This window comes from Syngnathus acus, chromosome 13, assembly GCF_901709675.1.
Source record: "Syngnathus acus chromosome 13, fSynAcu1.2, whole genome shotgun sequence".
Taxonomy (NCBI): Eukaryota; Metazoa; Chordata; class Actinopteri; order Syngnathiformes; family Syngnathidae; genus Syngnathus; species Syngnathus acus.
Genome location: NC_051098.1, coordinates 11925480 through 11948339, shown reverse-complemented (window position 1 = coordinate 11948339; position 22860 = coordinate 11925480). Strand labels below are relative to the sequence as shown.

General features: G+C 38.7%; 1 protein-coding gene across 3 annotated transcripts in view; it reads right to left on the bottom strand.

The window, feature by feature from the left end:
• Positions 1-11767: 11767 nt before the first annotated feature.
• drd2a (dopamine receptor D2a) overlaps positions 11768-22860 on the bottom strand; it is a 28152-nt gene continuing 17059 nt past the window's right edge. For 2 of the 3 annotated variants that reach the window (XM_037268104.1, XM_037268106.1), the window contains exons 3-8: positions 21060-21169; positions 16189-16325; positions 15083-15291; positions 14233-14316; positions 12854-13235; positions 11768-12726 (exon numbers count right to left, since the gene is read on the bottom strand). In XM_037268104.1, coding sequence (XP_037123999.1) covers positions 12530-12726; positions 12854-13235; positions 14233-14316; positions 15083-15291; positions 16189-16325; positions 21060-21169 — 1119 coding nt within the window. In that variant the 3' untranslated portion in view covers positions 11768-12529. The remainder of the gene's footprint in view (positions 12727-12853; positions 13236-14232; positions 14317-15082; positions 15292-16188; positions 16326-21059; positions 21170-22860) is intronic. The other variant, XM_037268105.1, reaches the window with a different exon arrangement.

Genomic DNA, 22860 nt, shown 5'->3' with positions numbered 1-22860 from the left:
TCCAGTCTCTTCATTATTTGTGCCACTTTGAATCTTTTCACTGAACATTTCTAATTAAAAGTGCACCGATGGATTGTGACAAGGTAAAAGATAGTGCTGCGAGCTTACTCCAATGATTAAGTCCATCCCTGCAGACGGAGCAAAGCACATCTCGGCATACGCGCTACTCCTTTACCACAGTGACACCTTATTAAATTAAAATGAAATACATGAAGTCTGGAGCTGTGTTGACTCACATGTTCCATTTTATTTTTTTTGAACACTTAAGCAGCCACTAGAGACTCAGACACAACGGCGAAGGATTGTGAGTGAGGCAGTGTCAAATAAATACTTGAAGAGAGAAGACTTTATGTCTTTCCAAATGTGTTTCCTAATGAACAACTGTTGTGGTGTGCTCAAATGCAAAAATTCATTATGCAATTCTTGGTGTCTATTGCATAAGTACTCTGGGGACAAAAATGCTAACCTCAGTTAAACACTAGTTTACACTGATCTTAGAGCATATTTATTTTATTTATGTTTTGTTAAAAATGTATATTGGCTTTAATTTATTGCTTATATCTTGGTAAAATAAAATAAATTTGAACTTTTTTCCGTTCCATTCCCTGACAATTTACCGTACTTGTTTATTTCTACTAGCGGGAAGTAACTACATAATGTTTACTCCCTCTGGGTAAAGGGAAAACAAAGCTTATCTTTATATATAAAAAAAAAAAACGATCTAGTGACATTTCAAATGGAAGCAACAGCTTAAATCTCCTCTCTTTAGGAATGTTGTTGTTTATGTTTGACTCTCGGCTTAGTGCCTTTCAGTCACGGGTTGCCACAGCGAGTTACTCGCATGATATGTTTGGCACCGTTTTTTATTCCAGATGCCCTTCCTGATGCCAACCCACCCTGGGAAATGGCGAATAGCTTGGCGAGGAACCCAACTACGTTTAAGTAATGGACGATACAGAAAAGGGTAATGGTAAATAAAAAATGTGTACCTTAGTACCAATTTTCCGTAATAAAAAAACTCAAAACAAGTTTTCACGACTGGGCATAAAAAATCCAAGGCACATGGAAATAAGCAATGCTATCAGAACCAATTCGAACCAGCACATTGCCACATCTGCCCTTAATAAATTGCAGATTGGTAATTGGTGACCAGGTAATTCTAACCCATGCCCAGACGTAGCGGTTTAGCGGTTTTGCCCAATGAACAATGTGTTCTATTTTATTGCCTTGACTGTCTTTTTCTCCTCGCAGTGATCCTGACACTCAATGAATACATCCGCCTCTTCCTTTCTAATCCTTTTGGACAGCTATCAGGGAGCACTTACAAAACGGTGTTTGCGAGTTAGATGAACGATATGCTGATTTATGCTGTCATCCAAGAGAAAAATCCGGTAACCTTGCACCGGCCTTCATTTATCCACTCGACTTTGTGCTGTTCTCAAATTTTACTACGTGATTTATGGAAACGAGCTTCCCTTTGGCGACAGTTTAAATATGATACAGCCGTCAGTATTTTAGTAGTTACGTAAAAAAATACTTTATGGTTGTTAAAGCGCGTGAGGTTACACACGTTTATGGAATCCACGTCGGAGGCTTTGACGGACTCGTTTAACAACATTTTTCTCCTTCCAACTGTCAAACACACTTTCTGTCGACATCATTGTCATTCCAGGCGCTAGGCAGATAAACTCCTTTTCGAAACAACCTTTAATCAGCTCGATCAATGGCGCCGCTGCAACCTTTGAACACATAGGGTGACACATCGGATTCCCTCTATTAGCCGCTAATTGAGTTAAGCTAATTTTATTTTGCAGCAAGGCAGCAGACAGGAAGAAGATTCCTCTTGCAGATTGCTGCACTCTTGCAAGGCAAACGTTATGTCATGGCTTCAAATATTTGGTGGCGCAATGTCTCTGTATGATGCAATAACCTCATGATCTGTGTCTAATGAGCAAGTTCCCAAAGCTGACGCCAACAATTTTGTCACTTAATAGCTTTGATCATGAAGAAGAATTTAAACGCCTAGCGCCACAAATATCAGAGCTGGGTTCGTTGTTATGGCTCATTAACTCTGGTCCACCTCCGATTTGTTGCATTTTGAAATGATTAGAATTTTATTACTGCTCGTTAAATCGGTTAGTCTATAAACTAGCATAAATCAATAAACATCAAGTTCACAAGTAAAAGGAGCAAATCTATGAATTATAATAGGGACTTTGGGTTAGTTCTGATGTTTCACAGAGTTCTAAACTAATGTATTGGAGATTATGTCATGAGCTCACCTATTGGACGTTCTCCGCAGAAGTCCACTTACTGCAACTACAGCATGGCGGGTGTTCAGTAGCCTTAAACAACCTCTGTCTCTGTTCACCATTGTAACCGGTCCATCTATCCATGCATTTCTGCTCATCCAAATCTCCTGGGGTGGTTATTGCCATCTCTGGATGACTTCTTTCTTTTGACAGTAGGAAAAACACACAAGCTCTCTTCATGTGTCAAAGGCTCAAGCTGACTGGTGGTCCTCTTGACAGATCCTTGCAGACTACCGTGAAACGAGGTGTTTTAGCAATTAATTTCACACTGGACTCAAAAGATAAAACGGGTTGAAGGAAAAAAATGTCCCGTTTTAGCCGACGGCGCTATTCAAGTGGAGCCTCTGAAGGGACTTGTAGTCTTCGGTATATTCTTATTATCTCTTCACGCTGATTTTTCTTGGTCTTGTCATGTTCTGATGATTAATGGTGAACGCCGCAGCTATCTCACAGGCACAGAACGCAACCCCCAACAATATTTGAATGCAATTCACTCCACTATAGATTTACATTTCACCATAGGGATGCTTCAATGCTGTATTGGACATAGATTTGCTTGGAAGGATCCCAGTGTGAGTTCATATTTGATCTAGAGCGTGAAAGATCATACAAGTGTGATCAAAAAATTCGTCATGAGGAAAAAGCCTGCACTGTTTGATAAAATATATGACATGGTGTAATTTTACGCAAACTACCAATTAAGTCTGCGGTATTCACATCATGTTCTCACAATACAAAATTATTAACACTTGATTGAGTGTGTAGCATCCTCGCTGCGATAAAAATGTCACAAAAGAATATTAATATTCGGCTGCAAGCAAATATTAATTTCACAACTCCACTTCATGTTTCAATCTAACCCCGGGGAATGATTGCATTTTGTGTTTCTCGTGCTTGAATACATTAGAATAAATGGCATTCAGGGAGTGTGTGTTTACCATGCATGAGAGCTCTAATGAATAGCCGTTGTCACTTTTTCAGTGTTTTTGTTGATAATTTATCGGAAACAAGGGATTACAAATGTGCGGAGGGAGCGCCGAAGAGATCGCCGTCTCAAAACATCCAAACCTCCCTTGCCGTAGATTGCCGGCACAAGTCGACCCACAGTGAATTCAAGCCCACTCAGATATGCATCTTATTTCATTTCCTCTCCGCTTCCCTCCTTCCTTCTATTCATCCAACCTCCACGTTTGTTTTTCCATTATAAGCCGCAATCCCCCACTGGAAAACAAGCACTTGTGCAAAACCAGTCAGTCAGTGCTGTCACTTACAACAACAAATAAATAAATGAACTAACACACAGTGTTGTTTTGTGCACAAGTGGTCATGCATGCCTAAGTACTGCACAGCATGGGGAAGTAGTTTCAGAATGAAATCCCGGCAGGAATATATAAAAACAACAACAACAACAATCATGACCAAATTCAGATGCAGCACACTTTTGGGGTGAGAAGAAAACCAGATACTCAATTCTCTTGTCATCATGAATGTCATGTGTTTTGCTGACAGAGTGAAAACGAAGTCTGTGTCATGACCTGACGTAACAAAAAGATACACTGAGAATCCCAGATTTTTAAGTTTTGATAGTTGAACCGCATCGAAAAAAACTTTGCTGGATTGGATACAATTTTATTCTATTAAATTTGACGCAATTAGAGTAGTAATAATCTTCTTGGCACGAGGCAGCAGTGTAAACCCTAAAACGCATCTACGGCAAATCTCATTGAAATGCGCTGCTAAATTTCCCTTGATATTCCCCATTTCCGCGAGGTAGGGAAACGGGATCAGGAATCCATTAAGATCTGTCTTTTGGAATAAATTGCCAGCACTGAGAGAGAATGTATATTCCAAGTGGGTGTGTCTTAATTTAAGACGGTGACTGGAGCAAGTCTTGCATGCAATGGGAGTTTTGTAGGGCAACACTGCCTTCATCCCTTGACAAATAATAGCTCAAAATATATATTTACCCAAATCGTTGGATTGCAGGAAATGCTCAAATTGAATCACCCAAGAATTCAGATTAGTCTTTTCCTTCCTCCTTCGACGCTTTTGACGATTAGATTAAGGAAATGTTGGATTTTAATCAAAATATTTGTTTTATTGGCCACACTTACATTTAATATAAAATTGGCCAAAAATATAATAAAATAAAATAAAAATAATATAAATTTGGCCAAAGTCTGATTTGTGTGGGTTTTTTTTTTTTAATTGTTGTTACCGGTAGTCACATAAACGACAGTGGTGTCGGCTTTTTTTGGCATTTATTTTAAACAGAAATTCTTATACATCACTCTTCGCTTGCCTGCACTTGGCTGCTCCAACTTTTTGCATGACTCTTTACTCCAACAAAATCCATTCTGAGATGAGATTCCAAAAAAATAAATGTCAACTCTATCCATGAATAGATATGACAGCTGTTCAAAAAATTCCTAGACTGATGTATTTGTGTTTATATTAATATTTAGATGTATTTGGTAGTTTGGGCTTTTCAGTAGTCCTCCACGTGGATAACCGCAATAAAAGTGTCTTTCAATTTTGATGATGGAGGTGCTCAGGTCTTGGAGTGGGACGCTTGACTAACGCCTTCAAATCCATTTGCTCAAAATTGGTTTGCAGGCGTGTTGACAGAGCTAACCGCTTATCTCATACAAAGTAGGAATGCAGCTATTGCTAAGGCCATAAACCTCTTGAATTGCCGCCTCTTCTTCATATAGAAGCCCCTTTAGGATAGCATAGAAGCTGTGATACAAATGTTTTTTTTTTTCTTTTCAGCTAACAAGAACAGCGATGTCCTCCTTGGACCCATCTTCTCCAAGTAAGGCTATTTCCGTGAGCTATGGTCAAGTATTCCAAAGGGCCTCAACAACCCATTGATTCTTTTGAATTACCGAGCTTTGACAGTTTTTTTTTTTTTTTCTTAACGGTGATTCATAAGCCTCTGATGCACTTTTCCTTACTGGCAGTACATGATTTCGAGGCCAATCTCGGAATAGAGCAAATCACTCTTCACACAACATAAAGCCGTTTGGTACTTTTCTCAATTCAGACTGTTCGCTAACTATAGAACTAATTTACCTTTACTTTTAGTGCACTTGCCAAACCCTGATTTAATGTTAGCACTGCGTAAAAAAAAACCCAACCGTCCATGCCAGTGATCATCATTAGCATGTCTTTGTTTTTTAGTTGAAAAAAAACAACATCAATTCACCCTCAAATCTTGGAGGTTCCAAGTAGAAGCTTTGGGAAAGATGTGCCAAGCTTATATGTAGGCTATTTATGAACCCCACCAGCCAGTCCTCTGGGATGGGAGGGATGCTACTAAGCAGCTGGCAGATCAATCCCCTCATGCTAAGGATGGGAAAAAGGGATAAATTATTACAACAGGATGACGTTCTCTATTTTGTGTCAACTATTGATGAATGCTAGCTCACTTACTCAACGGATTTTAAAGGCTAGAGAGTTATAGCACACTTAACACACTATTGTTGAAAGTAGCCTCATATAAAACATCAGATCTTGACAACACTGGGTTCTGACTATTAAATTTTTTACGCGCAGGGAGTCAAAAAACTCATTCATACTTATTTAAATAATTCTTGCTTTTAATGGCTGAATTTATTAGCATTTACAGGGTGCATAGAAATGCACTGCAATTTATATAATTAAGGAAATCATCTTAGAATTATGATTCGGGGCTTTGTTCACCCAAATATAAAGAACTATTAGACATTTTCATCATTTAAAAAAGTCTTATATGGAGTGAGAGCTTCCTCTACCGCAATCACCACACTCGGATGCCGGGGCACGGAAAGCACGACGGCGATGTTGTCTTGGCAGTTGGGGTCACTTAAGGTGAGGGGCTGCTGACTCAGAAAGTAGGCTGGGTATAAACAAGCAACGTAATATTTGGGAGTCGAGAATGGAGGTCAGGAGAGAAGCGAGTCGCATCGTGGACAGACATGCGGCGATTCTGTTTAGACAGGTACTCTGTAATCAAATCGCCACTGGGGCCAAACTAAGATGACAAAGCTGACCCCCACGCTGGCTGAATTGGTGATGCGGTGATGGCGGCATGAAAAACGTGTTTAATATTCTTCGCAGTTGATGAGATGATGGATAGCAGGTGTGCGGGCTGATCCGCAATCAATCAGATGGGTAGGTGGCACACACTCAGACACAAATAGGATTCAAATCTTGGAAAATGTAGCTGAGATCGAAACGTGCAACACGGACGATCGGTGTTATTGCAATTGCTAATTTTAGTTTGACGGATTATATCGCTCTTACTATTCATGTTTGGATGCAGTCCTGCCAGGTTGGCCAGACGACTGAATCCTTAGCCAAACTGTCTACAAGTGATCGCATCGGCATTATGCAAATTTACAGCTTCCTAAATTATATCGTTTCTGTTTATGGTTCCTGTCAGCAAGAGGTGGCCCCGGGCCACTCGGCATCGTGTTATTGCTTTTGTGTTGCAGACATTAAATTCAACATTGATTCTTGACTGCGCCATTTCTGGGGTCCAGCCAGAATAAATATTTGATTCAAGACTCAGTTGTCAATAAAAAAAAAATTAAAACTCTATTGCAGTTGCTAAATAATTTGCTCTCTGCCGGGATGTTTTTGTTGTTTACATATTCTTCATAATCCGCTACGGTATTCCGCGTGGGAGGGAGTCGTGTTTATAGGCAACGAGGTGACTGATGTTGAACAGAACTCAAGTGGAGCCGCTGAAGAGCAAAGTCATCTAAGAATGTGATTATGACTACCTGCGCCGGGAGAGCGCTCACAATGGCTTATGTTGACTCCCAGCACAATTAACAACAACTCATGCTTGGCTTATTCCACGTTCCCTGCATCTGATTGGCTGGTTTGTGTTTAGGTTGAGATTGATATGCGGCCCGGGGACGACTCAATGAGTAGAAGTGACTCAGCAAGATGGTAAATAAGGCGTGCACAGATTATGATTTTTAACATAGGAGCAGAACTTTGCTCATTTGTTTCCAGCAACACACAAATACACTCAAGTTTGCTGAATCAGATGAAAAATGATGATGTCATACATACCAACTAGTAGCAATCAGATCAATCAGAGTTCAAGTCCAAGACTTTTCCATCCCTCAGGCACTTTTTCAGTATGAAAGAAGAAGCCATGCTTTGTTCTACTTTCGCACCTCTCCATGCACCTGATTTGTGAGAATCACTGTGGAAGAACACAGGAGACTTCCTCATTAATGGTATAATCATTAGTGCAGCTTCACCCCTTGAAAATCAACATGAACATTTGGGCCTTGATAATTATTCATGCTGATAATTGCGGGGACAATTAAAATCTTTAACCAATCATGGCTCATCCATCCACCAGAACCCGGAAACTCGAAACAGTTCGGCGGTAGTACTAACTGGGATAGTAAAGTTCTGGAAACACTGAATCCAAATGTTGGCTCGTAAAGCGAAGGAACATTTTACTCCACTTTTGTTCTCCTGCTGTGACCCCTACGACTATTTTTAGAACTGCTTGTCACCAAGATGTGGAGTTCTCAGAGGTGACAAGAGAAAACACTTGGACGACCAGTAGAAGATGCGCTCAATTGAGCAGCAGGATCCCCCCCCCCATCATGCCCTTGTTTTTTCGACTCGGAAATTCCTCAAAGTAAAAACCGATGCTAACGAATGCATACTCATAAATCACGGTGAAGTACAAACGCATCGTCATGCGTCATTTTTGATCGTCTCGGTAAGAGACAAGACCGGAAGACTGATGAAATGTCTGGATTAAAATCAGATTAGGAGCAGGAGCGTGGGTGGCCAACAATGAAGAGATTGCATCTGATGTAATCATAAAATTAATAAGTGTGTCTGGGCAGCAACAATGATGAAATAATACCCAACTTACAAACCAATCAAGCCTGATTGAATTACAAACAAAGCAAATCACTGTTGCGTGTCTGTGTGCAGATGCCTGCCGCAATCCGTGTGGCACGGAACCGGAGCTGAGCACACACTCTGAAATTATTCATGAATTCAATCCTGTGTTATTTTCCACTTACTTTTTACCACTGAAATTAATTTCAGCGATATGAGGAGTTAATTATTTACACAGCTATGTAAATATCAACACAGCACAAACTAATACTGCAATCCACACTGTTAGGGAAATGAAGTCAAAAGTACATTGAAGCGTGCTTGATGACATTAACCATTATTGTTTGGGGTTCGTAACAGTAAAGGTTTAATTTTTAATTAAAAACCCAACAAACAAACCAAAAAATATTTGTTAAAATTCTTAGCATGACCTCACAGTGTTACAAGAGTAATAGCACACACACACACTATTGTATTTGCAGACAGGCATTACTTGATGAAACCAACAAGACCCATAAACATGAGTTCATAATTAAATTGATTATGTGGCTATTATGGCAAAAGAAGGAGTGCAGGGAAAGAATATGCGTCAGATGTGACTGAAGCATTAATGGGGGAAATTATCTCCGTGGATTATATTAGAGTAATTCCATATGGCAGACATGCATAATGTAAGGTTATTTTGGCAGCAATAAAATAAGCAATAACATGGCCTCTGCACATAAACATGTTACGTTTTGTTATATTATCTTTCTAAACATGGTGGTCTCCTTGTAGAATCACCTTCAGTGTTTCATGTATTTACCCAAAAGCTTTTTTGTTTTTCTTCCCAGTTATACCTAACCACATTTCTCCGCTTATGATAGCCAGAGGGGCCAAACAGAATCCAAATGTCCTTGGAGATGCTGTAAGTCCATTAAACTGAGTCGCCAAGCACGTCGCATCAGTCATTCAGTGCCAGAAGGAATGGAGTGGAAATGACATGACACCTTAGCTACTGATTTTGTCGGACCACCGGGAAAAGGCAGGAATTAATTTCAGCGACGCAAAAACCTCTGAAATACATAACGGCCAATCACATCGCAGCACAGAAAGCCGTCTGATACTGTCACTTTTGTTTCTCAACAAATACGTTAAAATAGATGCCTGTGGGTAATTAATTGTTTGGGGGATATACATACTTTATTAACTGGATACTTTTTCAAGGTGTCACATTATATCTAGCTGAAAGGGAAGAAGCTAATCCTCTCCAAGACTTTGGAAAGAACACGTTTACATAACGTGCAATCTCAATCTCAAGAGAAGCTACCAAAAATTTCAGAAGGAAGAAAAAGTCTTACATCTTTAATTAGCTCCCTTTAGGCAAGCAAAACCAGTGGAATTATTCCCAGTATAACTGAGCATTTGGACAAATTACAAATATGAGCTGGATAAAAAAAAAAATCTGCAGAACATTGAGAGCATGAACCACAAACCCGTGATGGAGAGTTATTTACTATCTCCAAATATGAGGAACTTATTTTTCCCGAGGGGAAATGAAGACACATGCTTTTCATTGAAGAGCAACAATATTAATTTGTTAAAAATTGCCTCGCGGGAAACAAATTTCAAACTAATTCCAGCTCTAACACAAGAGGGAATTGTGCTGGATGCTCCAACAACATTGCAGATCACTTAGTTGAATAATTGGGTTGAAAATAACATAACAAATGGCTAACTTTACATACCTCTTCTCTTTGCTCTGAATTACGTACTGCATCTCTTTAAGAAGACCAAGTGTGATTGAAGTCACAATTCTATGCACACTGTCATAAAGCCATTCAAAAAACATCAGTTAGAAATATGCGATATATGTCGTCGGCCTTTTCAACAACTCCCTTTATGAGGACAAATGTTTGATTAATCACTCACCTTTCCTGATACAATTTGTGTTTCTGGACTCCCTTGCAAAACCGTCAACAGACATTCATCTATCATGTCATAACTGTTTATTTTGTTTTGATTAAAAGACAACATTTGAACACCAAAACGCCTCCTCTGCATTTCTTGACTGTCAGCCACAGCGCTTCAACTGCAACTGATGAATTGCTTTGCAAAGCAGAACATTTTGGGTCACTGAATATTACCAGCTGCTCAGCAACCTTCATATCGCGCTAGCTGCTGGCTTGGATACGTCCTTTTTTCTAGCTTTTTTTTTTCCAATCCAAATGTTATCGTTATAATGTTGCTGGGCTGCATGGCAAAGTCTTACGGGCGGAAATTGAGTGTCAGGGCCACCGTGATAGATTCTTGAAGGGTATTGAGGCAAACCGGCTATGCGACGCCACATTGAACGGCAAATTGCTAATTTACATTTTGTTCTTTGAGGCATGAATTTACACCCGCTTTCGTTTCGGTTCGGCAAACCGCAAACTCGTACCCGACCTCCACATCACATTTGCTTTTGAAGACTCTCTTCACATGATTTAAATATGGCGGCTACAGTTCTTTGTTATAAGCAGCACTGTTATTTCACATATGGAATCCATAAATTGAACTGGAACTGTCGAAAACATGCCATATTTCTAACAATAGCAGCTCTAATTGGTCCGATACTTGGATTATGTAATCACAAGCTGAACCACAAGACCCATCACACATCATTATATTTTTTTGTAGCTTTACAATGACTGTGATACCACCATGTGTTGCAATTAATCGGTAGATCATAACATGTTTTTTTTTTTTTTTTACATTTATTATGACCGTCATGTGCCGAAGAAGCATGGCATATGTAAAACTGACATTTACGGCCATCTGCTCTAATTGACACCATACTTCAATAAATTGCGACAGCCCATTTCATCCCTTTTTTTTTTCCTATACTATGACAGATTCTAAATTGCCCAGAGATGTGCAAGGTTGTCTAGATGTACTTTTGTGATTGGCCAGAGACCAATTCAGGGGATAGGCACTATAGAAAAATGGATTTATGACGATCACCTCCATTTTGGGCATCCAAAACACAGCCGATAGCAGACATGGCACCTTTCTCTGTAATTGACAAAATGCTTCAATTACCCGGCACATGAATTCCATGACCATGACTGATAACATCCCAAACAGACATCTGTAAAGAGAAAAGTGTTTTCAACATTTCATTTCAACATAGGAACTGCATGTGAAAAAAGATTACATTTGTAATAGGAAAACACAAAAAAAAGCCTCTCCCGCTATTTATTTAGGGATTGTTTCATACTTTTTACTCTTATGCGCTGTTCCTGTCCATCTAACCACTCTAAAACTTAAATGTCAATAAATAGCTTTATATGAGGAACCATAGCAGTTGATGTACCTAATAAAGTGAACGACTTGGTGCGTTACTCCAGCGTTTGTCGTCGCGACACTTTAAAGGTGACATATCAAATTCCTTCAGCATTTAAGAGGTGAGCAAAGAAAATTTGACTCCGAATCAGCTTTTTAGTCATTAGTCGAGGAGATGAGAGCTCAGCACTTTCTTTCGGGAAAGGGCATCAATAAAAACAGTGCTGGGAATGGAATCAGTCCAATTTTTAGGGGTGTAACTATATCCACAAATGAAATCCTGTTGATCAAATGGCACTTGACAGTGTCTCACTGTTTATTGGACATCTTTTTGTCTTTTTCAATTGAACAGATACATTTCATGGGAAGCCGAGTAGAGAAACAGTGTAGCATGCATCACATTTCCGTCGCAGGCATATATAATATAAACACAATAAATGTGTTAGGAAAACATATTTACAACAAATTATAATAATGATAATAAATGAAATATGACATTCCAATTTATAAAATTGCAATCGTGTGGTTATTGGCATAGCCACGATATACAGCAAGAACTATAAAGAGTCTTTTGCCATGAACACACATTCCAAATAGGTTTTCAGAATATAGAGCTCACATATTTGATTGAACACTGAAAATGAACACTGATTTTATACATATATGTATATATTTTTTTAGAAACGAGAAATACACACAATAAATAGCAATTTTGTGTGTGCAGTGTATACAGTACATGGGGACAAGCACAATGTTTTTCTTTTTTTTTTTTTGGAGAACAAGGTACATTTGTCTTTGCCAAACAAGCCGTTGTTACAGACATTTCTTGTTTTACATTCAGAGTTTCGGAGAGAGAGAGAAAAAAAACCCACTCCTTAAATGAGTCCAACGGAAAAAAAAAATCTCTTCTTCAGTCACTTAGCTCCCTGACTTTGAAAATGAAATTTCAGTTACCTCTTACGGTGCGGTCCTTTCCAAGATGAGGTATTTGCCCAGCCACATATTTGTGTTCATCCTTCAGCGTAAAAAAAAAAAAGCTTCGCCGCATTTCAGCAGTGCAAAATTTTTATGAACGCCTTTCGGAACTCGACGTTGAAAGTAGTGTAGATGATGGGATTCACAGCGCTATTAACGTAGCCCAACCATGTGAAGGCATTGTACATCTCGGCGGGAACTTTGCATTTTGTGCAATGGGTGTTCAAGATGTGAGTTATGAAAAATGGCAGCCAGCATATGATGAATACACCTGAGAAGAGAGGAGAACCTTTTCAATGATTGGAGGAAATTGGCTTCCCATGAGAGGAGATTTAAATTTTCTTTTTTTGGGTGCTTTCATTTTTACCGACAACAGTAATTTCGGAGAGAAAACTCACCGAGGACAATGGCTAACATCTGCGTGGCCTTCTTCTCCTTCTGCTGGGAGATCTTCCTCTTACTCATGCTTTTCAACGATGTTTGCGTCTTGCCGTTTGGTAACGTCTGCGTCTGGAAGACTTTGGCCACCATTTGTGTGGGATCTCCCAAGGCCTCCTTGCTGGGGTCTCCGTTCTTCTCCGCTTTCTGGCTTTCCTCCGGAGGCGTCGGGGGTGAGGAAGTTGGGCTAGCGTTGGCCTTGGCTGGCATCAGCCGCTGGTGACTCGTGGCCGGAGTGTCTCCCAGGGCGCATTGCGGCTTCTGTTTATGGCTGCTGCTTCCGCTGTTGAGCTCGTCCAGTTCTAAATCGTCACCCTTTTTGGTGACGTCTTTAATAAATATCTGAGAAGTGTCAAAAGGTGGCAGAAAATTAGAGATAGCTTATTAAAAGCTCATCCAAGCGTTAATGTCTTCAGGACCTAATAAAAGCACTTTTAATGGATCATAAATCTTCTTGTCTTTAGCATAGCAATGGAAGAAAATCCCCATCTCAAGATAAGGCCCAAAGATAGGAAATATAAAGACAAAAGCAGTGGGCCTAGAATTGATCCCTGCGGAAAGACAGTGCAGCTGTTCCACTGCTTCTGAATGTGGATAAAGAGTTTTTTATTGCTAGTCGTAAAATATGGAATGACTTCCTGGTGCACAGTAGCCAGAAATAATCATCACTGTCCATTCTGAAAACACGCCTTAAAATTAATTTGTATCAGCTGGCATTCAATACAGAATGGGACTCAGCTCTTATTTTTTTATCTATTTTTTTATTTTATTTTTATTTAATTTTATTTAATTTTATTTAAAAACATGTTGCTTTATTGTTTCTTTGTGTTACTTTCTTGCGATTTTTTTTAAACTACATATTTCAAATATATAATCTATAACTATATACACCTACAGTATATTTAATGTTTGTCCATGTGATCACTGTGATTGGCTGGTGACCAATCCAGGACGTCGATTGAAGCTCATACTATATGCACATCTCTGAGTCAGACGTGTTGACTAATATCTTAAATTCTCCAAAGTTAAACAATTTAAAACCCGGCCAACATCCCAAATTGAATTACAGAGCTTATTTTTTGGTCAGTTGGCGTCCCGGTAGCATTTAACAAATTGACAGTGGCAACTGACCTTTGTACTGGAAGTGCCGTGCATATGGTCCATTAATTCAAAACACAATAAATCCGTTCTACACAATTGACTAAGCAATCATTATGTCATTTAACATAGTGAATGGGATGTCACATCTCAAGGTGACATCTTGCTAAATCTCTCCCGGGGTCCATCACATTCACTTTCCGTCACACTCAAGAAGAAAGAGAGCAAAATGACAACGCACCACCTTCTTCTTGTTGGCGGGGAAACTCCCATTTGACTTGACAATCATCGTGCACAACCTCACATCTTCCGGGTGAGTGCACTCCTGCAATTCCCCCCCCCCACAAAAAAAAAGTGTCAAGCAAGCAGCAGGTACAATGTCAGCTCACGAGTGACAAAAACGGGGAGCTGTCATCGCGCAGATCCACCATCCTGGAAGGTCAAAGCGGAATACATGAGCGTTGGCACGGCGAGACAGCTCAGCGAGGATGTGATCTGCCGCTGAAAGTCAGCCCATTAACTTGACAGCATCATAAAGTATACGTCGAGGTTATTTCCTTACAAACAAGTGCAGCCAGTCAGCCAGTAGCTGCATTGAAATGTGATTTGCTCACTCAACAATGATTATTTCCTCATCATAATGATTATCTGCTCATTTGTCAAGATGCTACCATGAAATTATTTCACAGCCCATTGAATTATATCGTAATGTACCGTAAAAAAAACAAAAACTTGTGTCATTATACAAACACGCATACACACCAGACATGTTTTCTGCCGCAGTGTGTGAGTCAACAAACGTCAACAATTTATATTTGTGGGTTGTTCCAACTTAAATTTCAGCCCAACCAAAATGGGATGTTTTTTTCTTTTTTTTTTTTTTTTTTTTTTTTTTTTTTTTTACAGTGCACCATTTAAAGATATACTAAACTCGGGATGCAGAAGATCCTGCCTTAAATGTGCTGTAACCGAGACAAAAATCAATATTCATGCAACACAATCCACGTCCATTCAAAGCATGATGTATAATAAAGCTAAAAATCATTAGAGAATTTTTTTTTTTTCTTTTCTGGAATGTTTTCAAAGCTTACCTTGAGTGACGTGGCCACATCAGGAACGGCGGCCGGACCCAAACGCTGCTTAGGTTTGGTGTTGACCCGCTTCCTTCGCTTCCTCAGCACCACGTAGATTTGCACGTAAACCAGCAAGGTGATGATGAAAGGAACATAGAAGGACACGATGGAGGAGTACACCACAAAGGCGGGGTTGGCGATCACGCACAGCGACGCTTCCCGAGTGGCTGCGAGGAGAAAGGAGAACAATCAAAACTACCCGTAGGAAAAAATAAATAAAGGGATTTGTGTTTAGCCCCCTTTTTTATGACTGGTGTGGAATTTGATCTCTTATCCAAAAGTCCTCTTACGTGCGTAACATGCTGTTCCTTGAAATTGCATTCTTGGCAACAAGTGAGGGTTTGTCTTGGAAATTCATCAGAAAATGTCACCTGGCCTCACCTGGGGGTTATTTACACAATTTCTTTTATTAGGCTCCATTCTCCATCGCTTGGAACATGACAATACTTTTTATTCCCACCAGCTTGAGGACTCAAACAAGGTGAGTCATGGAACACCTTTGTGAATCAAATGTAGCATTTTAAAACCCTCCACCAAGCTGCTTGTTCTCATTCAGGTCTTTGTTGGAGCCATCTGTGCTAATTTGGGGTGAGACACATAAACGTCTGAGGACAATTTGGAAGATTCAATGATTCCTACTCGAAGGCTAATTAAGGTGTTCAAATAGTTTTTCATTTTTCATTACGTTGGTTTAGTTGTCGTTTTTTTCCACGCACATGAATAAATGGGTCATTGTAAGTATTGTGCAATAAAGTAAACTCAACAACTGGCAAAGTTGGAGTGGAGGTCTTATTTCAAATCTTGTCATTGGATGTATCCAGACAAACGGCGCTTTATGTCGAAGGTCAGAGCGGCGCAATTTTTTTCCCCTTCATTCCAGCTGAGTGATGTTTTCACAGGGAACAGTTTGCTCTAGCCAGCAAATAACATCTTTATCAAGTTGGGCACTTGAAGATGAACTACTCGAATGTACGACCGCAATGTCGATGAGCAAAAAAAAATTGTGACCGCCTCTCGGTTTTTATTATTTGTTTTAATACATTGAGTGTAGAAAAAAACCTTACCTGTATTATTGAGCCCAAAGAGAAGAGGACAGGATATGGCGAAAGAGAGCACCCACACCACTGAGATCATGATCGTCACCCTTCTTCTGGAACTGTAGCGGGTGTTGTACAGCATTGGCATTGCAACTGCTGTGTAACTGAGAGAGGGGAGGGGGGGAGCAACTTTGTTTCAGGTCACAGAAACAATATGACATCTTAAAACTGATGCTAAAAGACTCAATTGAACTATAAATTAATTAATGAATAAAAAAATAAAATAAAATTAATTATTAGTTAATTGTAATCATAAAAAATAATACATTGAATTATAAATTAACTAATAAATAAAAAATAATGAAAGATAAATTAAATTGATTATTAGTTAATTGTAAAAATAAATAATTGCATTTACTAGTGCATTCAGCACATGTGCCCTGAGGTAAGTCACGTCCACAAAAAGTCAAGTAGTGCAGCTGGATGAGGATTAATCATCCCTGCATGACGTGGACCGAAGGTTTGAAGTGTAGAGGTGGCCCTGACTTCATTGAGTGGTGAACTTTTGTCTATTGCTACTATTATGTTGTTTGTTTGGAACAACATGGTGGCTGAAGTTCTCCCATTCTATCCCCCAACGGCAGATTAAGTCGATCGAGGGTGTCTGTGGGCATTTTCAGGCTGATTCCTCAAGAGTTTTTGATTTTTCCAGTGGTCTTACCACTACCCCGACTTGATGACTTAAGTTGTTTAAGTTGTGCAGCTTCTCCACGATGACGTGTTCCTCGACCCATTTAGTTTGAGTGATGTACTGATTGATTGAAATCTTGATTTGAGTTTCGCTATGTCTCCCAGCACTGATAAGAGTGTTGTGGAAGAGATACGAGGAGACAACCCAGATCGGTTAATCAATGTTTTTTGATTAGTATTCTAATCAGCGTCGGGATTTTTTTTTCTCTTTCCAGAAGCCTGGGCGAGTGATGACAAAAACAATCTAGAGAATGTTTGAATTGAATATGTGTGGATGACTAAACCTGTGATATGATTTATGGAAGCATTACGTATATGTCAAAGTCTGCTTTATTGTCAATTTCTTGCGTGTGTTTGTGTGTGTGTGTGATGTGAGAAAAATGGATTGGACCGTTGCAAGGTGCAAGGAAAGCAGAGGTTCACACTCCGAATGCTGCAGGGAACTCTCGTACGTTTAACCTAGATGTATTCGTCGACCTTGTTAGCGGAGCGGAGATACATAATCGTCAGTAAATGTATGGCTTCCTAGGGTGTCTTGTACATTGATATTTTTGGCCAAATGTAATTTTGTTGAAGGTCTCCTGGAATGAATGTCGATTTTGAACGTCGGTTAGGGAAGGCGTAAAGACAAAATAGATCAGTGTGTGCACTAAAATCATACATATTTTTATTTTTTATATCTGCATTTACTTTTCCAGTTTACTGTTATTACGTTATTTATTTATTATATGCAGATTTTTTTTTCAAGTGCTCTATAGGTAAAGTTGATCCGATTTAAGTCTCCAAGAACATCTGGCCTTTCAGGTAAATTAATGTTCATTGACTTTATTGTTAAAAAAAAACACTGATTGTTTACATTGTGTTTAGGATTGGGGAGACAGATGTGCAATTAATGTTAAAAAAGTCATTTGGATTTTTATGCAGAGGGGCCTTCAGATACGTTTTGGTATTTGTTTTGAGTAACTCGAACTATCCCAAATCATCTTTCCCAATTGAAATGAATGGAAACGCCAGTTATCCGTTCCAGCTGCAAAAGCTTTTGTAATGTTACCAGTCATCTGAGACACAGACATTTTTTCTAAAGTGTTTTTCAGTGCTGTGCTTTAAAAGTGGATTTTTTTTTTAGGGCGAACCCTTAGGGAAAAACAATATTCTAACAAAATAATCAACCTACATTCAACATTGCTTTTGTAAGGTTTATTAGTGTGAAGGTGAAACCTTCACACTATTGTTATTCCTGTCCTTTATTATTATTCTACATCTTCCGCTCACTTTTTTGTCCATTAACTACTTCCACATACTTCAACCGATTCACTCCGTTCCACTTTTCACTTATTCCAAATATTCATGACATGGGTGCTTACATTTTTTTCCTTCCAAAAATTTTCCGTTTTCACAAAATTCACAAATTTCCGGCAATTTTTTCCCCATTCATTCTTAATGGCAGATTCAACATTTCACATTTACGTTGTTCCAGTTTGAAATTCACATCATTCAACACATTCAAATCACATTGGGGACATTCCCAAAATTGCCAAATTCAAAATTTTCACGTTTTCATCTTTTATTTTGAAATTCACACCCAATTCACCAATATTTCCTTTTTCCCTTCTCATTTCTACATTTTTCAACCCATTCAACCCATTCCAACTTTCAACTGTTCATCCTTTTTCTACCTATTCCACAACTTCCCACTTACCGAAAACTTCACATCTTTTATTTTGAAATTCACACCCAATTCCTTTTTCCCTTCTCATTTCTACATTTTTCAACCGATTCAACCCATTCCAACTTTCAACTGTTCATCATTTTTCTACCTATTCCACAACTTCCCACTTACCAAAAACTTCACATCTTTTATTTTGAAATTCACACCCAATTCCTTTTTCCTTTCTCATTTCTACATTTTTCAACCGATTCAACCCATTCCAACTTTCAACTGTTCATCATTTTCTACCTATTCCACAACTTCCCACTTACCAAAAACTTCACATCTTTTATTTTGAAATTCACACCCAATTCCTTTTTCCCTTCTCATTTCTACATTTTTCAACCGATTCAACCCATTCCAACTTTCAACTGTTCATCATTTTTCTACCTATTCCACAACTTCCCAAAAACTTCACATCTTTTATTTTGAAATTCACACCCAATTCCTTTTTCCCTTCTCATTTCTACATTTTTCAACCGATTCAACCCATTCCAACTTTCAACTGTTCATCATTTTTCTACCTATTCCACAACTTACCAAAAACTTCACATCTTTTATTTTGAAATTCACACCCAATTCCTTTTTCCCTTCTCATTTCTACATTTTTCAACCGATTCAACTTGTTTCAACATCATTCTTCTTCACCTTCACACGCAATTTCTTCAGGAATTGCAATTCTAGTTATAATATTATTATTCATGTATGCATGTAGCTGCAGTGTGAGCATACGAAACAAAAGTAGAAGCTGTGAAGTGCACCCTTTCCAATTTACTCCACTTTGATAAGCAAGAACAGGGCGATGGATGCAAAAGGGAGCACAAGAAGCAAACTATCCTTTCATGTAGGAAAGAAGCCGCCGCCTCCAGCTTTTCACGACACATTTCATCCAAGAGTCTCGTAAAATAACTATCCTTTAGGTAAACGCTTAGATGTTCTCAACCAAGAGGATGCCAGTCCTGAAAGCCGTCACAGTCATCCCCTCAAGAATCAGCAAGTAAACACCCAGCGTATATGAATCTTATAAATAACATCTAAATGCAAATTGTGGTGTCATTTACCTTTGGCTTCTATACAGACATTCATTTCAAATACAAATGATGATGCATTAGGGGATTATATGTGATGATGTGATTTTCTCCAGAAAAAAATAAAAAGAGACATGTACATGTATTCTATTCCAGTTCTATATAATGAGAGGTGTGAGCAAGTGTTTTATTCTGTGCAGCCAAGCAGAACATCAGGTAAAATTGAACGTGACAATATTCCGCCTCTATCTGTGTGTATACGCATACATACGTGTATGTACATATATATGCGTGTATATGCATATGTGTATGTGTATATATGTATGAGTATAATGTATAGGTATAAGAATATGTATAAGAATATGTATATATATACATACTATGTATGTAAGTATTTGCACATGTGTATTTGTATACGTATATGTATATGTCCATAAGTATATGTATATTATAAGTATGTGTATGTGAATTGTATACTATGTACACACTATATGTACATATAAGTATATGTATATGTATGTATCAGTATATGTATTCATTTCCAGAAAGATGTTATATAAATCTGATGTATTATTATTATCATGATAATTATTGTTGTTATTATTATTATTATTACTATATGTGCATATAAGTATAGGTATGTGAATTGTATAAGTATATGCACGTATATCTATAAGTATATGTACATATATGTATATATGCATATGTCCAGATTACAAATTCGTTTACGTAATGTATTTATACTCGCCCTTCTAAACAAATAACTAGTTGTTCATTTGACCACAGCATTGCTTGTGGTTGTCTCCTGATTTTCAACAGTATCTAATTAACTCACGGCTTCGCGTCCCCTTGAGAATAGTTAACAAGTGAAAACATAATTCCACTTGCAGTCATAAAGTAGAAAAGATGCGGTCGGGTGCACGCCTTTCCCAAACTGCGTCTCAAAACCTCTGACGAGACTCATTTCAGTAATTCATATCCTGTAATTGGTTCCTGCTGGTTGCACGTACTCTTGTTAATAAACGTCTGCACTTTAGTGAACTATACAATTAAGTTTCTGGACTAACGACGAGCTTTTTTCTTTTTTATCTCTTGCCGCCGTTGCATTTTAATATGTACATACAATTCACATGTTCAGACTGGAATTATCGACCCAGATACAAATTTATTTTTGCAAACGCTTCATAATCTTAATTCAATCTCTATACAAACACAAACAGACTTCTATGAATGGAGTATTTGCATGAGCGTATTGCATTTTATCAAGATTCTTCGAAGCATATTCATGCGTCATATTACACATTAAAATATGTTCAGGGTGTTATTCATTAAGTGAAACATTTCCTTGAGAAAAAAAAATCAATGTAAAGGTGCCAGGAATGAAAAAGCAATGTGAGCATCGGCTGACTCACCGATCAATGCTGATGGCGCACAGATTGAGGATGCTGGCGGTACACATCATCACGTCAAGAGTGACAAAGATGTCACAGTGGATCTTGCTAAAGCGCCACTCCCCGACCACCTGTAAGAGAAAGAATACCGACAAGTGGCGGCTTCATGCAAGCATCAACAAAAGAAAGCCGAGGCACTTAGGAAAAAATTGCTTGTCTGAATAACTCACTCTTTTGGGATTTATCCAACACGCCCAAGTGAGCAAGTCCAATTCATTGCTTGTTACTGATTTCTTTTTCTTGAATGCCTTTTATATATTCAATTGGAACGTATAGTACCGTATTTTCCAGACTATAAAAAGCAACTTTTTTGCACATGTATTTTTCATGATTTTTATTATTTTGTATGATTTGTATACCGATATTAAACATTAAAACATCTGCGGCTTATAGTCCAGTATGTCTTATAAATGTACAAAACAGGAATTCCCTCTAATTTTAGCTGGTGCGTCTTATATTCAGGTGCGGCTTATAGTCCAGAAATAACGATACACGAAATACGTAAAAATACGTGCAAGGGCAAAAATGACATAAACTGCAAACATTTTACAATTGATGTTTACAGTTTATCAGTAAACACACCCAGTTCTGATAAAACTGGTCCTACCCAAAAAAAAAGAATACAACTCCAATCTCTTCGCCGTTTACCTTCATTCAGTGCTTGGAGCCCTCCTGCTGCTTCCAATCAAAAAAAGCGTGCATTTCTAAGCTAGTTAGTCCAAGCACCCCATTATGAACGTAACATTATCAACACCGCCCTGATAGGCCACCCTGTCTCGCCTGACACGAGCCCACCTGCCACTTCGCACGGCTCCGAAACGGGGATGTGACGTATGCATCAGGGGGTCGATTAATCTTTGTCCCTGAGGCCTTGTCGTCCAAAAATTAAGCGTCAAACGTTTCACCAACAGCGACCTGACAAAGATTAGACGTTCTAATGAGCCGCCTTTGAACCTTTCCTCCTCTTTTACATTTTTCAACCTTTAGAACCTGACTAGTGTCTTGATAGATCACTTTTACTCTCTCTCACTGCTTCATGGCAAACTTTGTGGGGTCACCGGCTTTAATTGAGAACATAAAGTCGGAACTGGCAGGACAAGACTTTGCGGCGACGGGCAACTGCTCGCTTTGTCTCTTTTTGACAGTGATGCCCAAAGAAAAGTGGGTTTGTCGGCGGGGCCGCAGCTGCTTTCGTTTCCGCACGCTCAAACTTCAGCCAAAGGGGGATTTTGCTTTTGCAAGATTTTTGCCATTCAAATTGTGTCAGCATTCTGGGTTTAATATGCAAAGGCGTTACGATGAGAAAGTGAAAAAATGGAGGCTGGGGAGCTAACAGCAGAAGTGGAGGGAGCAATTTCCAATGCCAGTTAAAATCAAACTGAAAGGAAAATAAAGACGTACATTCCTAATAAAATGAAACATTGAAAACATTTTACTAGCCTCTAAAAAAAATGTCTCATGGGATTTATTTATTCTCCGTGTTATACTTGACAATCACTCACTGGAAATTTGTTTTGCTTTACGGTCCAAGCATTATTATTATCCATCCCAAAATTCTGATAACCATTTTCCATAGTATAGGCACAGAAAAAGTATGCATGGCCGCCATCATCACATCATACATATGTAATCAAAAGTATGACCTTTCCTTTTTTTGTTAAATTAGAAATTTCATGCTCAACCCCAGCCTCTGCTCTCCATTCTGGGTTGCACTGATGACTCACAGCTGCGTCGCCATTATGTTACAATATGAAATGATTAT